The sequence below is a fragment of the Mchenga conophoros genome, linkage group LG16, assembly GCF_057382185.1.
Source record: "Mchenga conophoros isolate Kocher_MC1m ecotype Shallow Benthic linkage group LG16, M_conophoros_male_GT1.1, whole genome shotgun sequence".
Lineage (NCBI taxonomy): Eukaryota > Metazoa > Chordata > Actinopteri > Cichliformes > Cichlidae > Mchenga > Mchenga conophoros.
The window spans coordinates 28,548,869-28,568,435 of NC_140541.1; the positions used below are offsets into that span (position 1 = coordinate 28,548,869).

A 19,567-nucleotide genomic window follows, 5' to 3' on the forward strand; every position below is an offset into this window, starting at 1 on the left:
ACTTGTAAAGACAACTATGGTCAGTGTGGGCACCAGAGAACTTGAATAATTGTTTGTTCAAGTCTTTCATTTTTGAGGGTGGAACACTGTGCTGTGACTGTAATCAGGAGGAAAGCTTCCTGTTCAGCACCCACCCTGCGTCCATTGTGCCCCGGTCACTCAATACTGATTCCAAGTGGCTAAGATTCGCCGCACAGACCACGTGACATTATGACAGACAATGCTCTTTTCTGAAAAAGCTCTCGAGTCTTTAAATAGTGCCCGGTGATATGTCTGGCTGATTATGTCATCTATGTATGAATCCAGACTTTGTCTTTTGATGACAACCAGATTGTTCAGACATACCTACCAAGATGTCATCCAAGGGTTAGTATAGTCCTGTTGTGAAGCCTTGAGCTTTTTCACCATATTGATGTTTGGAAAGCAGGCATGACACATGTGGAGTAAATATGACTAGGAGCCACTTATCAGTACTTTACCCCTCTTTTCTTTACCTGAATCAAGAAAGTTACAGATTAAACACCACATATTATTCAGCAAGCTTAAAACTAGCAACTGAGACCATGAACTCACAAGAAACTCATTGCCTCAGGTTATAAATCAAAGCCTGTACACTTTGATACAATCAGTTGATTTTTGCAACCAGAGGAGTCTCCCATTCCTAGAAAGAAAGAATGCAGGTTTAAGGCATCTGCGTACTGGCAACCTTTTGATTACCCCCCGAGTCTCTACCTCCTGAGTTTACTTTGCTTACTTTCTCACTCGTTTGCATCTTCCTATCACAGATAGGCATCTTCTCCGGTTGCCAGTGGTTTCGTAACATCTTTCAGTCACTGTAAAACTACTATTGTATTTTAATAAAATATGAACAATGTCTTTACACCAGTTAGTATCTCTGGTGTTGCCTAGCAAGAGCACCAGTCAGCTAGTCGCAAGCTTATGCGTTGGTATCGAGAAGAGGCATGAAAAAAAAATCTACAGCTATGATGCTTTTAAAAACAAGCAAGAAAAAAATGTGGGTAATAGACTTTGAATGTGAAGTTATGTAGCCTTCCTCCACTCCGAAGACAGAGTTGGCCTCTATCATGTATACAAATTCTCTCGCACACAGACACAAAACAGCAGCTGCCAGCACCTAGTTTGGAGTCGAGGCTCCACTGGGTGTCTATTTGTAGAATGGAGTCATGTAGTAAGACTTATACTGAAGGACTCCGACATGTTTCAGCTGGACGCACAATGACACATGGGACTTGAACATCGTGGTGCTGACGCTTTACAGGTTTAAGCAATCATCAGCCATCCCTTACTTTGCTGGATTAACACACTGGCTGCTCTCCAGTGTGGAGAGTCAAACATGTTTGCCTCACTGGAGCGTATTTGCGGATATAGCCTGGTGTTGTTTTGATGGTTTGGGAAGTGGTCATTAATTTGAGATGCCAGCTTAGTGTAGCCACATAAAGAGCTATCAAAGAGAATTGTGGCTTTAAAGGAATGCCCTTGGCTTGGACCAATATAGGGTAGAAAGATGATTAACAAATTTATAATTGTAGCCCTAGACAGCTTCTGATGTTTCAGACTGATATTGGAGAAGATTCTTACTATTTTCTCAGTTGAATTCAAGTTTGAATCCTGCGGAGACTTTTAAAGAACAAAAGCAGTTCATAAACGGTGTTTTTGGAGCTGGTGAATATGAAAGTGTTCAGGGATTCTGACTCAGCGAGGCAGCTTGCATTGATACAGACTTTGACATGATACCAAACTTTTTTTTTCTTGTGTGTGAATTTCCTGCTTTGCACAACAACACAACAGCTGGAAAGGGAAGAAACAGGGATGTTTGTGTGTAAAAATAATAATAATAATAATAACAAAGGAAAATGCGTGCAATTAAAGCCACTTCTGTTTTTTCCTGCATGTGTTAGCTACTTACCTCGTATCAGGAGGCTGATTACGCATTCAAGTCTGGCCCCTGCAGGCTTGCCGAACACACTGCTGCTTGGTTTCTTTCACAACTGTGTTTATCCAATGATGTCTTACATGAGATGGAATAAACAGTAATCTGTTACACTGTTATTCTCTCTGTTCCTGGTTTGTACTGGACTCTTTTAGGCTCTTTGCGTCGCTGTCTGACATTCCCGCTTTGCGCAATCCTCAGTTGGAGCCACATTGTTAGATCTCCCAGAAAGCTGAGAGCTCCAGCTGTTTAACACAAACACACACACAGAGATTGATAGCATGAGGAGATATCAGGCGAAGACAGTTTATATATTAGGGATTTCAAAAATTAAAATAATGCTGTGTGTGTGTGTGTGTGTGTGTGTGTAAGTGCGATCTGACACAGTGACCTCTGCCTGGACAGGCGTCAGGGTGGGCCTTTCAATTTCAGCAACCTGCCCAAGAATAGACAGCGAGTTTGGAAAAGTGTGTGTGTGTGCTGAGAGTTGATGGGGGAGTGAGAGAAAGGGGGGGAGTATGTCCATGAGAGAGGGTGTGTGTGTGTGTGAGAGAGAGAGAGAGAGAGAGAGAGAGACTACTCCCAGTGTAGTGTGATTGGTGTTTTGCTCTCCTTCTTGCTATGTGGATTACGGCTCTCCCTGCCTACTGCATTCCTGCTGCTGGAAACGAACACTGAAGCATCCCAAAGCATTTTTACTGGAGTGTAAGGACTTTTAATAGCATTTCTCTTGAGCCAGCGGTAGGCGGACTATTGCTGTTAATTCAGATAAGCATGGATATGAACGGACGTGGAATGCCTCCATCGATACCTGAGGATGAAGCTGTACACCACAGTCCTCACAGCGAGATGAACGGCTACCATCAGAGGCTTCAGGGCGGTGGAGGAGATGGAGCGGAGGATGAGGTCCCCGTGTCCAAATCACAGAGGCGGAAGAGTGATGTGAAAGTCTACAAGGAGTTTTGTGATTTTTATGCTCGCTAGTAAGTAGATCAGAAGTAAGATTTTATTGTGACTTGGAGACCTCTAACCACAGATTTCTGTGAGTGTAGTAAGAAAAGATATACCTCAGTGTAGGATGTTGAATGTGCAAATTGTGCCTTGAGGTGTGTAGTAGTCTTCTGCTTTCCCCTTTCAGCTGCCCAACTGCCAAAATATCGACAGGACTTAAAGAGTTGTCTTCTTTGCCTGGCTGTATGATGACTGGTATCATCTCATTCTCAGCTTAAGAATATGCTTTTTGTAACCAACATGCCAATTGAAGTGGTAGCAGTGCACACAAAAAGGGATTATGACAGAGAAATTGTGGGTTAAGGACTTTACTCTGCTCATTTGCTGACGTAGCGTTAGTGTGTTAACCCCGAGCTTACGGCCGTGTTACAGAATGTGAAGAATTCTGATTTATTTACTGGGCTTTATCAGCTTAAGCTTCCTTAGGTGCCATGTTTGTGCAGGGATAGCTCTGAGCGCTACAGGAGGGAGCACACAGGAAGAGTTATTTTTGTGCCAAGGGGGGGAGTTGTTATGCAAAGCAGAATATGCTGGCTGGCATTTGAAGTATGTGTGCCTGAAACACAGGAAGGCTAAATATACATACTTTATTTCTGACTGATCAGGGTACATCATCACATGTGGGAAAGCATGAATGTAGGGTCACCCACAGGTTTCTCTAAAGGACGCTTAGAGGCCTGTCATCGGAAGCAGTCAATAGAGACAGAAGAGACAGAAAATTTTGTTTTGAGGAAAGCAAGAGCCGTGTCAGTCGTGTAAAACATTGAAATGGAACTTTTCAATATAATATTTCTTTTCGTGTGCTAAGACAGTCATTTCATCCACTGATTTTAGCTCTATCTTTGAGCCTGCCCCTCCCTGTAATCCAACTTTTCGCTGACTGGCTGCACCTAGCAAACAAAAGGTTTGAACAGCAGATGGGTGGGGTTTCTGTGCTCGCAGCCTAAAATGGTCATGTTAGGAATATCCGTTCTCAATGACATCATACAGGGGCCGAGTCAGGAAACCGAGCTGTTGGTTCACGGGGATTACTGGCACATGTGCTGACATCATTTTTTAAAAATTTGGCTATTTTTACTGTGAGCCCTCACCAGTGTAATAAGGCAATTCTTATTTGTAAATCTGTGTTGAAATCATTCTAAGAAAAGCTGAAATTTACCATTGCATGGTCAGAACAGTCAGGTTTTTTATATTAAAGATATAAGAAGAATGAGAAAACACTGAAAAATCAAATCAGAAGACCTGAAGATAAATGGAGACCAGAGAAGGCAGAGTAGAGAGAACAGATGGTGCTCATAAAAAACGATTTTCTTTATCCACTCTTATCCACTTTATATTCACTGTGGAGTTTTAAGAAATCTGGACCCATTTTAATTGTATTAGAAATCATTTTGCCTTCTCTTGACTTGTCCATATGAGCAGTTCATGCAGAAGCTGGTGAGACTTTTTTTTCAGCCTACACGGCCTTAAAAAGAGCCGGATTGTCATTGATTGCACCAGGCTTAAAGAAACAACGTATTTTCTCTGAAATCTGCATCTCTGGCTTGTCTTTGGCTCACACAGAGTGCTAGAAGCTGATAGCAGAGTGGAAATGCCTAAAGGATGTATCACTTCCTCCCACCAAGCCTGTGGACAGGGCAGGGCTCTCAGTGTGTTTGATATCAGCCCAGACAGGGCATATAAAACAATATGCGTCTGATAAGCATGTGAGGAGTGGAAACATCTTGTTTCAATGTGTTCATGTTAAAAGAACCTCCACTCACTCTACCCGTTTGATGTAGCGCGCATTCTTAAAGCCATTTGGCAGACATTTGGAATGATGACCAGTTTAGAGTAAAGCCCTAAACAGTGAGTTAAAATGTCTTGAAGTTTATGGAATTCTTGATGATTCCCAAGTTGGTGTGAGTTTAAATGAACAGATGGCATCACTCCATAAACATCCTTCAACGGCCTTGTGTGCGTACTTCTGTTGCTTAGATACACTGTGGTATTGTGACCTTTAAAACAAAGCAGCGAAGCCGGGACAGTCCCGCTATTCCCTTGTCGTTGTTCCTTTATCTCTGCAAATGTCTGCACATTCCCATTCACCTCCAGTTTGTCTTAAGTGTTAGGAGGTGTTGTTATTCTGAGCAGGGGGCATATGCTTTTATTAATTAACAGTGAATGTTGCAGTTTTGGCATTTGATTGCTTTCTGTGCTTGAGGTCGAGATGAAAGTAGTCCAAAGTTCAGCCTGAGTATAATTTGTAACAGAAGTGGGTTTGGAGAGTTATGACAATATAAAGGATCAGATTGGGGAGAATTGTGTAGAGATTGCCATGCCGGATTCATTTGGTCAGATCTCTGTGCTCGGTCTAACAAATCCTACCTTTAGGAGTAAATACAGACTGGTCAGATGCACACAGGACCAATCAGCCAAATATTAGATGATAGTATAGCCAAAACTTGTCAACATCTATAAAAACTAGATGCTGTAAATTTGAGCTGACTGTTTGACAGATGTGTTGCACATTTTTCATAATAGATTCATTCAGTTTGAGAGAGAGCGTAGTTTGCCCGTTGCCAGATCAGATTGGCTTGTGTTCCATTTTGTAAATCAAAATCAAAACATCCAGCTGTGTGCCAGCTGTTCATGTGTCAGATTTTCTTTTTATTTAAATGAACTAAACGTTTGGGGGTTTTAACTGTGTGTTGTGACAAATTTTGCAGATGTGATGGTTGACAGAAGAAAAGATTGCAAATAATTCTTTTTGTTTTTTGAGGATGGTTTCATGAATCTCTGTTGCAGGTTTTTGGGTGTGCCTCATAATGTGCTGCTTGTTCTGGCACCGGTTTTTGCAACATAAGGAAATATTAGCCTGGGGCCCACCCCCAGTGATGCATTACAGTTGTGTTTTTAGCAGTACAGCAGTAAAAAAATGTAAGGACTGGTTGTGTGGCTGGCAGAGTTGCACTCAGAATACAGCACATGGAAACAAGAGGATTAAACTAAGCTAAAAATGCTTTTATTAAACTAAAATGAAGTATAAAATAACACAAACTAAGGAAGGTATAAAAAAAACCCTTTAATAAAGATAATGCAAGGGAGAATACAACCATGAGAGAAGATGTGACAAAAACAAGGGAAGACTGAGGCAATAGATACAAACAAAGGATAACGAGAGAATGGGAAACAGATGAGAACACAGCTGGAGATAACTAGCATAATGCCTAAGGAGGAAGTAAAACTAGACACAAGATACAGGGAGGAACAGACACCAAAATAAAACAGGAAAAGACTGACACACCCAGACTAAGACAACCAGGCTTAACACAGACAGAAGACAAAACATGGAGACCAAAGACAAGGAACAGAGTGGGAATACACAAAGGGGATACACAACCTTCAATTAACTAAATGCACAGATAATTGAACAGTAACCTTAAGATCATAAGAGAAAGCCCGAATGTCAACAAACAGAATACAGAACCATGACACCAAGAGTAATCAAAAATACGAAACCAGAGAAACCCAAAGTTTCTCAAAACAAACAATTCTGATTGTCGAGCAAAACAGCAATAGCTGTTCTGTGTCCTGTGTACTGTTTGTTTGTATATGTGTCTTTTTGGCTGCTGTTACAACCAAATTTCCCCTTGTGGGACAATTAAAGGATTATTCTATTATATTATATTCTAATAGCTGCTGCCTGTCTCAGGTTTCCAAACTTTAAAAAAAAAAAAAAAATCATTAGACCACATCTGTTCTGTTTTGTTTGGGGTTTTTTGTTCTGTTTTGTTTTCTGTATGAATCCATGTTAGTGCATGCACTCACATTTCTTGGATGGACGAGCATTAACTTTAGTGTGTGTGTGTGTGTGTGTGTGTGTGTGTGTGTGTGTGTGTGTGTGTGTGTGTGTGTGTGTGTGACTGGTCTTTCCCACATTACTTTCTCTTTTGACTCAGTATATCTTTCAGCTATTATGATGTTGGTGGACGATACTACATTAGGTGTGTCCTGGCATGACCCTTGTTATTATTATTCTTTAGGGAAATATGTTACAGAAAGAAATTCCTTACAGATGTAAAATCAATGGTAGGAAACAATAAAATATTTTTTATAATTAAGTTAGAGAAATAAGGTTGGACTTATTAAATAGGGGGGAAAACCCTGGGTACCCTAAAGAGGAGCCGTCTAGAGGACTACTCATACATTAATAGCAGTTCTTTTGTAAGCCATAGGAGTTGATGCAGATAAGAAAGTAGTTTACTCAGTATGGCAAAAACAATTTGCAGGGAAGTGGCAACCAGAGACCATGGAAATGAATATTTGGTAACCACAGGTGTGTCACGGTTCTGGGTCAGTTTGACCCAGTATTTTGAGTTGTCATGTTTTTGCAGGTTTAGTTTAGTTCCATGTGTCATTTTCTGTCTGTCTCTCTATGTCGAGTCTGCGTCTTAGTGTGATGGTTTCTTGTTCCTGTTTTATTGTGAAGGTCTGCGTCTCATGTGAGTGTGTTCAGTTTTACCTCTGTCTTGTCTTGTTGATTATTCCCAGCTGTGTCCACCACCTGTGTGTAATTCCCCTGTGTTTCTCTGTGTATTTAAGTCGTGTCCTCTGTCATTGTAGTTGCTGGTCCGTCTGTGTATCCACCATGTTTCTTCCGTGTGTTCCCCGCTGTCACCATCTTATGCCGTCGTCCACCTTGCTTCATGTTTGAGTTCCGGTTCGTATTCAGTAGTTTAGTTGTCTCCAGTCTAGTTTATTTCGTGCTCCATTTGCTGTTTGTCTATATTTATTTCGTGTTCAATAAACCACCTTCACTTCTCCACTACTGCCTGCGATTGGATCCTCATTTGTTATTTTCACACGGCTCTTCTCACCCGCCGTGACAAGGTGAAGTAACGGTTGGCAACACAAAGTAGGTACGAGCTGAGATAAACTTTGTGACTGACTGAAGCAACCATGAGTGAGAGTAAAGAAAAAAAAAAAAAGAGAGTAAAGAATACTGTTGACTGAGATATGACCTGGTACTTAATACAATAGAGGGCTTACCTTGGATACTAGAGCCTGGGATGGTGGCAAGCAACCAGCAGTCACCTTCAAAGCAATGCACGGAGTGACTTGGTTCCCAGCTTTAGGATTAATGAAGGCCAATAAACCGGATTATAGAATACACAGTTATGTTTTCTTAGCATTATGAACCACCTTTAAACCACACAATGATGCCTGCAACAGACAAAAGGCAATGCCCTGACTCAGAGTAAAGTATGGTGTCATCTGCATAAAGCTGCATTTTAGCAGTAAATCAATTCTTTTAAATTGTGTTTTTAAAAATAGAAAAAAACGGGTCTAAAATTTAACCGTGGGGGACTGTCCAGAAAACTTGACTTGTATCCATCTGTATAAACACAGTGAGATATATCCGCAAGCTAGCTCCTGTTATGGTTCAAAAATATTGGAGATGGACACCAGAGGAAAAACCCACAATAACAACACTGGTCCGGTCGGGTTGAGTCAAACGATGATTTAATGATCACACACGTGGGAGATGGACACTGTATGCAGACAGTCTCAGATCTCATCTCAAAAAACACATCTCCATAGTTTTATGAAATCAGGGTATTAGAACGCCCCCTCATGCGTAGTGACAGGTGTAATACAATCAATGTTGACAATTTTATTTAACACAAAGAATAACATTGTCTCCTTCCCGAGGGCAGACGCTAACTGCCCCCCTTCTCCTGGAACCGTCTGTACCCTGCTGAGACACAACATGGCAACTACAAGGACTCTTTCATTTATTAAGACCATCAGTGTGTATTGCTCTAAATCAAGTATATAATATTAAATGAATATTGCTGAATCAGCTACTTCTACTTAAAACATATTAAAACATGACTAAGCACAAAATCACCAAGAATGACATCTTATAAGTGCTGTGTAAGCGCGTGCGGCCTTCCAAGCTCAAAGCCTTTGCCCTCCATAGATCAGCCAGACTCGCGCTGGCTGTAGCTTTTAACCTTTAATTACCTTGAGCACAACTCTAGAATGAGCAACAAACTGCAATGTGTATGGAATGATCATGGTTACATCTGCAATGGAAAATCATGTTATTATTCTGGTACCTGTAAGAAAAGATCAAACTAAAGTTATCACTATCACTGTAATGCAAAGAATAATGTAAGATCAAAAACTTCAATTTATGCTTAATGCAAAGCTGGTTATATACTTCTAAGGAACTAATAATGGCATATTAAAATATTAAATGATAATGAGAAAAACATCCCCTCCTTATTCTACACTCCTGAACACAGTCACCCAAACCAACATCACTGAGTCTGCCTAAGAGCAGGGTTTGCTCAAGAGAATCAGATGCCTTGGATAGATCAACAAACATGGTAGCACAATGTGTCTTTCTGTCCAAGTGAATAATAATGTCATTTGTTACTAACATACCTGCTGCTATGGCACTATTTCTTTATTTGAAGCCAATAATATCTTGAGCGAAGCGAGTTTTGCTTCAGTTGCAAAAGCTTTTTGTAATGATTATATTTTATTTAAGGTTTATATCAACTAATCTTTTGAGTACAGAAATATACTTTGTCCTTGATTTTAAGTTTGTTTTTCTTCTCCTCAGCAACATGGCCAATGCACTGGCCAATGCCATGTGTGAGCGCTGCAAGAGTGGCTTTGACCCAGTAGAGAAGATAGTGAACAGCAATGGGGAACTTTACCATGAACAGTGCTTCGTGTGTGCCCAGTGTTTCCAGCAGTTCCCAGAGGGGCTCTTCTATGAGGTAACATCTTTTTCTTTACTAATCCCATAAAATATGCATGATGGTACCATGATGGTTTGTGCATTATAATAAACACCTGCTAATTGTGTCAACTTTTTATAGCAGATATGCTTCATTGCCTAACAAAGCTTACAATGCAGCTTAACAATAAATTGGCCTTCTTTATATAGTTAGATCAATGTTTAGTGTGAGGGAACTGTCCAGTTAAAGTAAATAAAGAAGGGTGAGCACAACCTTAAAGGATTATTGGATTATTAGAAGCTCTCTTCCAGTAAACCGTTTGCATACTTGACACAGGGCCAGATGTTTTACCGGCTCCAGAGAACCTGTTAGCTCTGATCAGTAAATAAACATCAAAGCCAAGGATGTTAGATGTCATTCCTCATGCTACATGCTCCTATAAATACTCAGATAAAGATTAGCTGCCACATTGTGTGACAGTAAATACTGGAATGGCTGGTAATGAGTTTTTTGTTTTGCTTTTGAAGTATCAGTATCAGCCTCACAACTTGTGCATCCTTGATGATTGTGCTGTACTTCTTGTCATTTTGTCAGCTTTTGCTCATCACTGCTGTGTCAGTTGATACATATTACCTGTAAAATGTAGATTTAAAAGAAAACCCTCTTGATAAGAATGATAATAAAACTCTTGTTTTAAAGGGAAGACTTAATATATAAAGTTTAAATACAGTTAAATGTATACAAAGAAATATGTACAAAAGCCTGTTTATTCTTTTTATATTCTAAAACTGGGTTACAACAGTGTGGGTTTAATTCCCCCTGCCGAACTGATTGAAACACCCCTTCTGTTATTTGACCCCCACCCCCAAACCCACTTTCTTTTCCTGCATATCCTTTAATCGTTCAAAGGAATTATCATTTTTCGTCATTAGACGGTCCATTTTTCCGACACCCCTGTTACTGGATTGTAGCCTGTAAGTGTCACATTCATGATATAATAAAATATAAACTGTGGCAGTCACTCATCCAGATTAACCTTTAGAAAGCTCGGTCATGACACTGCTGTTACACCCAGACAGTGGGACGAGAGATTACCCAGTGGTGCGTGAAGTCAATTTATGCATTTCAGTTTTCTCCAACTGAGAAACAATGACACTGTGCACTCATAAGGTAGCAACTTGTCAATCAAAATATGTACTTTTTTGTTAAATTTCACTCTAACTGGCACCTTAAATAACCAAATAAACATCACGCTGTGCTGAACACTTGAAACTAGTGATGCATGTGGTTGCAAGTGGATGCTTGAGGTTTATGGCTTTTGCTGGGTAAATAATGTCTAAAACTTACAGACCGGTTAGTGAACCCCTGGAAGCCACATGGAAGTCACTAAGGCAAAATGGCAAAAACCTCCAAACTGATTTTTTTTGAGGTATAGCATGTTGCTCCAGTTGTATTTTGAATAGAAGTGATGGACTTGTCTACAAACATTTAACAGCTACTCTCCAGTAGTAAAACTGTGGAAAGGGCAACACAAACCAGAAATGCAAACAGTTTGCCCTCAAAATCATCGATTCGTTGTACTGCTGCTTGGCTGGAAGTTAGCAGGTATAGTTTGTCCAGATAACAATAAAGTACTAACAGTGGCCGTGGCAATCACTAGGAGGTTTTTAGTGCAACACTTTAGTTTAGTTGAAGACCCAGCAACCAGCAACGGCAGACGTCTCTCAAGCAATCTGCAGATGATGTCATGTAAGAAACCCCAATACAGTCCGATCTCTTTTTTTTAAACCAGAATCGCCCCCTGCTGGCCACTACAAAGAACTTCAAGGCTACATCCACCTTTTATTTACAGTCAGTGGTTCACACAGTATAATAATTAGAAGTTTGTGTATATTTTAGCTATTTGAGCTTTTTTTTAATGATATTGTTTGTCAGTGTTATGACTGTTCTAATCTATTTATGTGATCTGTTGACAGTTTGAAGGCAGGAAGTACTGTGAGCATGACTTCCAGATGCTGTTTGCACCTTGCTGCCACCAGTGTGGTGAGTACAGGGAATTAATTAAATCCATCTTTTTTTACCTGCTACATTTGTTTCAAAGGGAGGATGTGGACTTTGTTTCTCTTGACATAATTAATGTCTGCGTAACGTTTGCATTATCATGAACACACCTATTTAAACGTTTTTTTTTTTTTCTCCCAGGTGAGTTCATTATTGGCCGTGTGATCAAGGCAATGAACAACAGTTGGCATCCAGACTGTTTCTGCTGTGATATCTGCCAGGCTGTGCTCGCAGATGTTGGATTTGTTAAGAATGCTGGAAGGTCAGTCATCTACATCAACTCACCACAGTTTCGGTTGGGATTCTTTTTAAATGATGTCTTTTAACAGCTATAGAAAGCTACAGTTTTTTTTTTCTGTAATGCTTTTTATCAGGTACTTTATATTAGAGATGGACCGATCCGATATTACGTATCGGTATCGGTCCGATACTGACCTAAATTACTGGATCGGATATCGGAGAAAAATAAAAAATGTAATCCAATCCATTAAATATCATGAAAGCACCTCACAAAACTTGCAACACCCGTAACTCACCTCAGAACGTTAGCACGTCGGAGCAGTATGCATCATGTGATAGAGCGGCTGTGGCATGCAGGACCTGTTGGTGGTCTGGATAGCATTTGGAGCTTCGCTAGCAACCCGGCATTTCATCTCCGACAAAGTTATCCCCGAGAGAAGTAAAGCAAGTGTGTAAGTCCATCTCTAAATGTTTGTAAAGCATTCCTGCGTTAAGCTTAACAAGCGATATATGGAGCGACTGCCTCTTCTTGCTGCTACTTCAATCATGAAACTGCTTAATGATCAGCTGATCGGCTTTTCTGTCACGAGTCCGTCTCTCTTGTTTGTTTTTGGCCCACTTTGCACCAGAAAGAGGAAAAGAGTGGATAAACAACAGCAGCACGTTTAAGCTTGATCAGCTGTTAGAATGTATTTAATATTACTTTCTACTCGAGGATCTTTTTCTACGTAGCTGACGGCTGGTAACTGTGCAGGGGCGGATCTAGCAAAGTTTAGCCAGGGGGGCCGATAGGGCATGAACAGGGAAAAGGGGGCACAAAGACATACTTTTCTTTCTTATTCTAATTTAAAATGTCTAGCTTTTAATAAATAATTATCTGACACCCAAAGTTTTAATTTGATGTAAAATGAATAGAAGTCAATTACTGTATATAGTGACTATTAAGTCTAATATATACCCTAGTAAGCTATAGTACTTTTTCCTTTGGGGAGGTACCATCTGTGCAGTCTGCAATTTTGTTGAAGAAAGATGTTGAATCTATTTAATATTTCTTGAAAAATAATTGATTTCTGTGCATTTTTTTTCACACTGCATCAAATTAAGGTTGATTACGTCGATTAAGCATCATGAGGTGGAGTGTGAGGGGTGGTTCCCTATTTTTTATTTATTTATTTTTGTTGTTGCTGGGAGTTGGAACCCTATTAGTTAGGTTGCTTAATATTTACGCTAAGTACTTAAGTTTATTAGATTGATCAGTATTGCTGAACTATGAAATGGTTTTTTTTGCATACAGGTATAACAGAATAGCTTTAGTGTAGTTGTTGTTTTAAACTTGAGTATGAACTTATACAAAATGCAGCAAGATATTTAAAAAAAAAACAGTTTTGTTGATTAAAAAACACTATATCGGATTCATATCGGTATCGGCAGATATCCAAATTTATGATATCGGTATCGGTATCGGACATAAAAAAGTGGTATCGTGCCATCTCTACTTTATATAGAGCCTGTCTTACTCTCCCCTGACTTTTATATTGTCTTGGCTCAGCTCTGAAATCTTACACCAAAGCTCATAGATGTAAAACAGCCCTGAATTTTTCCCAACACCTTCCGACAGCGCTGAATGTGAAAACCAAAATATCTGGCACAGCTGGAACATATTAAACAGTTTTAACTTTGCTAGCCTCGTAATAAATAGTCAATCTATTGTCCAACCAAAATAAATGTGTGGTGGTTTTCACACCAATGAGCAAGCATCATTTGTTCTGCGTCTTGCAAGCTCTGCACAGGCAGCACCTTTGTTTAAGCCAAAATATTTCAAGTAGTTAAAAGTTCTACATATGAGGAAGTCCCAACCTAATTTTCACTGTTAGCCTCAGTTAATGTATAAAAACATGTCATGGACACATCTAACTCCTGTGAGAAGGATTTATGGAGGATACTTGTATCTGTTTGATTCACTTGAATCACAGAAGACAAAACCAGATGTGGAAAGATCTACAAAACTCATAATTAGGTGATAAAGCATCTAAACAAGTATTCTGTCTTTCTATATTTCTCTCCCCCTTGCTGTCCCACCAGGCATCTGTGCCGCCCATGTCACAACAGAGAGAAAGCTCGGGGCCTCGGCAAGTACATCTGCCAGAAGTGCCACGCCATTATTGAGGAGCAGCCTCTGCTTTTCAAGAACGACCCCTACCACCCTGATCACTTCAACTGCAACAACTGCGGGTAAACAGAGACTTTCTATTAAAAAGAAAATCACCGTCAAACATGTTTGAAACAATTGTTAAACAAGGAGCATTTTCAGAAAGGCGTATTATTGCTCTCTGCTGGACAGGTTGTGTTATTGCAGCTGTGTGAAGCTATCTGATCATATTCACATATGCACTATTGTGTTGTGTACGTAAATGACAGCTAAATAAATCTCTTCAATTACAGTAAAATGTACTGGGATTGTTTATTGTGGGTTTTTTACCTTTTCAGTAAGGAGCTGACAGCTGATGCAAGGGAGCTGAAGGGGGAGCTCTACTGTCTACCCTGCCACGACAAGATGGGTGTCCCGATCTGTGGAGCCTGTAGGAGACCCATTGAAGGCCGTGTGGTTAATGCAATGGGCAAGCAGTGGCATGTGGAGGTGTGATAATAAAACAACCGAAAAGCATATGAAAACAGCTTTAGTTACATTAACTTGGCTCAATTTATTCACTGAAAATAGTCACCTTGAAGGAGGTAATATTTCAGTGTGTTCATTTATTTAGTTCGTCAGATTGTATGTGGATCTATTTTAAATCTAAATGATGTATTCTTTGGTTATTTTCCTTGTCTGTATTTAGAACAAACACAGTAATTCTCAGCTGGATTTCATAGAGAAAAGAAAATGATTGCTTTCTATTATCTATATTTTATCCTAGTGAAAAATGTGCCATACTTTTATCCATATTTTTTACCTCCACAGTTACGTTTATTGGCTTTATTTTTCCTATTTACATCTCTATTCTTACATATTTCCTTGCATATTTTCCTGTCTTCCCTCCTCCACATGTAGCATCATGTGTGCACTGTGTGCGAGCGCCCGTTTCAGGGTCACCCGTTTTATGAGCGAGGCGGTCGTGCCTATTGTGAGAGACACTTTGATATGGTGAGGGGATTAAGCACCGGCCTTACGTTGGTTACCGCCCCGCCTCCCTGCCTGGCTACAGTCACCCGGCCTCCATACAAGGGGTTACACAAGTATAAAAGTTTTCTAATCAGTCTTTCAACTAAAAAGTGGATATCTTGGCAAACTTTTTTCTTGGGGCCTAATCATACTTCCACCTTAATTTCAAACGAGGTGCTTTTCCTGACTTAACATTTAAGGGTATCTAGAGAGCTTTATTGTCCTGTGACATCTAGAGCTCTGTCTGAGAGTTTATATGTGCTACCAGAAAAAGATAGTGGCTGTATATATAGTATTTATTTTGTAAATGAATGTTAGCATTTAAAAAGTGGATCGTAAAACTATTCACCAAAATCAGCTATTTAAAAAATCCATGCCCTCACATTAATCAAAAATATGTTATATCTCGTAGCTGAGATATGATTTTTATTCATTACCATCATAAAAATGTTATATTTTCCCAATATCCTCTAGAGGTCAGTATTCTGACTTCTCAACTCTCTGTATGGATGCAGTAACAAAACCTTTGAAACAACTGATCTATTTATGTTCTGATAATATCTAAGCCGGACTGTGCTGCTACCTTTAACACAGTCTGAGTGTGGGGTACTGTACTGACTGATGGCTGTGCTAACCATGTGTGCCTGGCTTGGGTTTGCTTGCAGCATTTTGTGTGTGCTAAGTGTGAGAAACCTTTCCTGGGACACCGTCACTACGAACGCAAGGGCCTGGCCTACTGCGAAACGCACTACAACCAGGTAACACACACTGGTACTCGAAATATTAATGTGGAACACCAAAATAGAAATTGAAACATGCTGTTATGTTTAGCCTGTTGTGAAACTCGCATTTCTCTGTCTTAGTTTATGGTATGCATGACTCCGTCAGTATCAGTAACAGAGTTTACATTAGCAGTGAACTGGAACTGTGTGTTCGTCCACAGCTGCTGAAGTATAAAATAAAGATGAAAACGTGAAAATTTGCAGTCGAACATCGAAATGGACAATTTTTTTCTTTCATATGCTTACTGGACACTTTATTGGGTACACCTGATCAACAAATTGGTGTAGCTGACATGAAAGCATCGCCCCATCTTGCCCTGTACTAACAGCTCAGGCTCCTGGTGTCATTTGAGAATCATTAAAACACCTACTTCAGTATTGTTCCTGACCATGCCCATCACTTTATGACCACAGTGTACCCATCTACTGATGGCAGCTTCCAGTAGGATAACAGACCATGTCGCAAAGTTCAGATCATCTCAAACAGGTTTCTTCAACATGACGAGTTCACTGTGCTCAAATAGCCTTCAGTCACCAGAGCTAAATCCAATAGAGCACCTTTGGGACATGGTGGAAGATCATGGATGTGCAGCTGACAAATCTGCAGCATTTGTGTAATACTATCATGTCGATATGCACCAAAATCTTTGAGGAATTATTACAGCACTTTGTTGAATTTTTGCCATGAAGAATTAAGGCAGTTAAGTTTCCAAAAGGAGGTTCAACCAGGTACTAACAAAGGTGTACCTAATAAAGTGACCATAAGTGTATGTAAGCATTATGGATCTGTTCCAGATATACACGTATTAGTTTTTGTCCAGTGAGTCTAAACCACTTGCACAGGTAGATATGTGTAACATTGAAAGAGATATTTCTCTTGTCCCAATGCAATTAGCATGATCATGATCATAGATCTATAATATTATATCAAAATGCTTACATTTTTTGGTGGACTTTATCTCTTTATCATCTAAATCATTATTGACTAAAATCTCAATGAGATAAACGCATGTAGAAGCGAGCCGAGCAAAAAGCTCAGGTTTCTCAGTTCCTGATGTTTTTTTTCTACTAATGAGCTCAGCACAGACTTCCATGATCGTAAGGAGTTTGCTATTATAGGCACTGATTTGGTGGGGAGCAATCAGGAAAGCAGGCTTTCCGAAAATTAATCAGGAGATTTTTTTTTTCTTCGTAAAGGAGCCTTAAAGCTAGTCTTTCTCATACATCTATATGAGACACGTTACATCAGTGTTCACTTCAGTGGATCTCAAAGATGATTGTCAATGTAACAACTCCACCTAGTGTTCGAAAGCTTTAATGGATCTTTTTTCTTTTTCACTCCAAATGCCTTGTAGCCTGCGCTTGTTTCTGTGCCTTCTGAGCACAGTACTGTGTGTCATGTGAGCCTCAATAAAAACTGATAAGATGTACCAGTGCATTGTTAACCTTTTGTTTCTCTCTCCTCATCACATGCAGCTGTTTGGAGATGTTTGCTACCACTGCAATCGTGTCATTGAAGGCGATGGTGAGGAAGTTAATTTTAATAAATATAATGTATAATGGCTGTTTACATCAGCATTGTTTTGTTTTTTTTTACTTTTACTGCTTCTTTATTATATTGAATTTAACTTGATTTCTTCTCATGGTTTGCCTTGAGAATTATTTGTAGCCTGAACTTCACACCAACATTAGTTTAATTTAAACTATAAGTCTACAATCTGCCTCATGTGGCTGCTCCTTCTGCTTTTTTCCCAGTGGTGTCTGCTCTTAACAAGGCGTGGTGTGTCAACTGTTTTGCCTGCTCTACTTGCAACACCAAGCTCACCCTGAAGTAAGTTTTGAAGACAATTCAAGCTGAATTATGAATCTCTGAAGGCTCTCTGTAGACTTTCACATGTGATATGTTTGACGGTTTCTCTGTGTAGTCTGTCACGTTTCTTTTCACTATCCTCCATATGAGACTGTTTGCTGCTGCTACCAAACTGTTTTTTCTTACCTTTCTCTTATGCTGTGTCTCTGATGGCTTATTTCTTCACCTCACCTTCCTTTCATCGTCCTCCTGTCTTGTCCCACTTTCCCCCTTCCCTCTCCTTCATTTCTTTCCCTTCATCTTCTCTCTCTGCCCCTCCTCATGTCTTCCTCCTCTTTCACATTTCCATCTCTGCTTCCTCCCTGCTCTATCAGGGATAAGTTTGTGGAGGTGGATCTGAAGCCGGTGTGCAAACACTGCTATGAGCGCCTCCCTGATGACATGAAACGTCGGCTGGCCAAGCGAGAACGTGACTCAAAAGAGAAGAAGAAGAAATTGATACCCATGTGTCTGTGATCCCTCTCTTTCTGCTCTCTCCTTACTTCAGCTGATTTTTCCTTTGGTCAGTTTTTGTCTTCCTTGCTATCTGTTTCAGTTTTTTCCTACTTTCCATGCCACTTTTAACCCTTAGATCACTGATACACTGAGTTCAGTTGGCTTCCAAGGCATGAAACAAAAATACGAGCAGAGAATTGTAGATGACTGAGTATATCTGAGTGACGTAAGACCGGGAACATTTCAGCAAAATGTTCTTTTCCTAGTCGGAAATGCTAGTAAGGATTTAAGCCAGTACTCTTGTAAACTCTGCTGTGCAAACAGGAAAATCAGATCAATCACAGGTTGAAGGGAAAGCTTTGTTTCATGGGTCTCCCAGTCTGTCTGATGTAAGGCGCAAAGCCGTAATCATTTCCGGCAGCTTTCTGGCATCAGCTGTTGAAATTCCGAGGTCCTAACAGTTATGACACGTGCGCCACTCCATACAGCGATTATCTACTTTGGGAGGGAAGGCTGTTCAGGGGCAGCTGGCGGAAATTGGTTAGGGAGCTGGCCAAGTTAGTAGAAGTGAACACAATCAGAAGGCACCCAAAGACCTTCGACATCTCTGTAAATATTTTCTTGTAACTCTGTGTCAGCACACACATTGATTTCTGTCAAGGAAAACACAGCCAAGATTCTGTTCATTCAGGAATTGTTATTCATCAAAAGGCATTAAGAATGCCCATGAATCCCAGCATTAAACAGACATAAATTAGGACTGCTTGAAAAACAATGATCAGAATGACTTCATTTAAAGTTGAGACTGCAATTATTAAAAGAGGGATGCGTGTTTCTGTCATCTTGATCATGTCTCAGCCTTGTAGGGTGTCAGTTTTTGTTATGAAGGGTGGGAAAAGATGAGGTCAAGTTGAAAGAAAGGCAGATGTGAAATGTAAATATTAGGTCAGAAGTCAAATGTGACATGATACTTTGAATGCAGAGTATAATGTGATTTTTTAGAATCCCCGTATACCAGTATCAGTATCCAAATTTAAGTCTTAAGTTAAGACAGTTGTCTTCTTCTTGTGTATTGTCTTAAAGATAAAAATATGATTAATTGCAGCACCCTACCAGAAACACACATGGGGAGGTGTGCATCTTTGTCCAGGATTTGGGGTTTTGAAATAAAGGTCTGAAAAATAACATTCAAAATTCAGACGTTGCTACGTCCAATTTTTGCAGGAGTCAGAGTTTTAATGATGGAATTAAAATGTATTCAAAAAATTGGATTTTAAAAGTAATCTCTGAGACTTGTCAGAAACGGGCTTCTGAAGGAAT

General features: G+C 39.9%; 1 protein-coding gene across 5 annotated transcripts in view; it reads left to right on the plus strand.

Annotated features, from left to right (window-relative positions):
* Positions 1–19,567, plus strand: part of LOC146556994 (LIM and senescent cell antigen-like-containing domain protein 1) — a 36,138-nt gene that overhangs the window by 14,808 nt on the left and 1,763 nt on the right. For 2 of the 5 annotated variants that reach the window (XM_085248880.1, XM_085248881.1), the window contains exons 2-10: positions 9,579–9,738; positions 11,676–11,742; positions 11,902–12,022; positions 14,083–14,232; positions 14,488–14,638; positions 15,826–15,918; positions 17,419–17,467; positions 17,698–17,773; positions 18,127–18,314. In XM_085248880.1, coding sequence (XP_085105006.1) covers positions 9,579–9,738; positions 11,676–11,742; positions 11,902–12,022; positions 14,083–14,232; positions 14,488–14,638; positions 15,826–15,918; positions 17,419–17,467; positions 17,698–17,773; positions 18,127–18,268 — 1,009 coding nt within the window. In that variant the 3' untranslated portion in view covers positions 18,269–18,314. Of the gene's footprint in view, positions 1–2,543; positions 2,935–9,578; positions 9,739–11,675; positions 11,743–11,901; positions 12,023–14,082; positions 14,233–14,487; positions 14,639–15,049; positions 15,143–15,825; positions 15,919–17,418; positions 17,468–17,697; positions 17,774–18,126; positions 18,315–19,567 lie in introns of those variants that run through there. The other 3 variants (XM_085248878.1, XM_085248877.1, XM_085248879.1) reach the window with 3 other exon arrangements.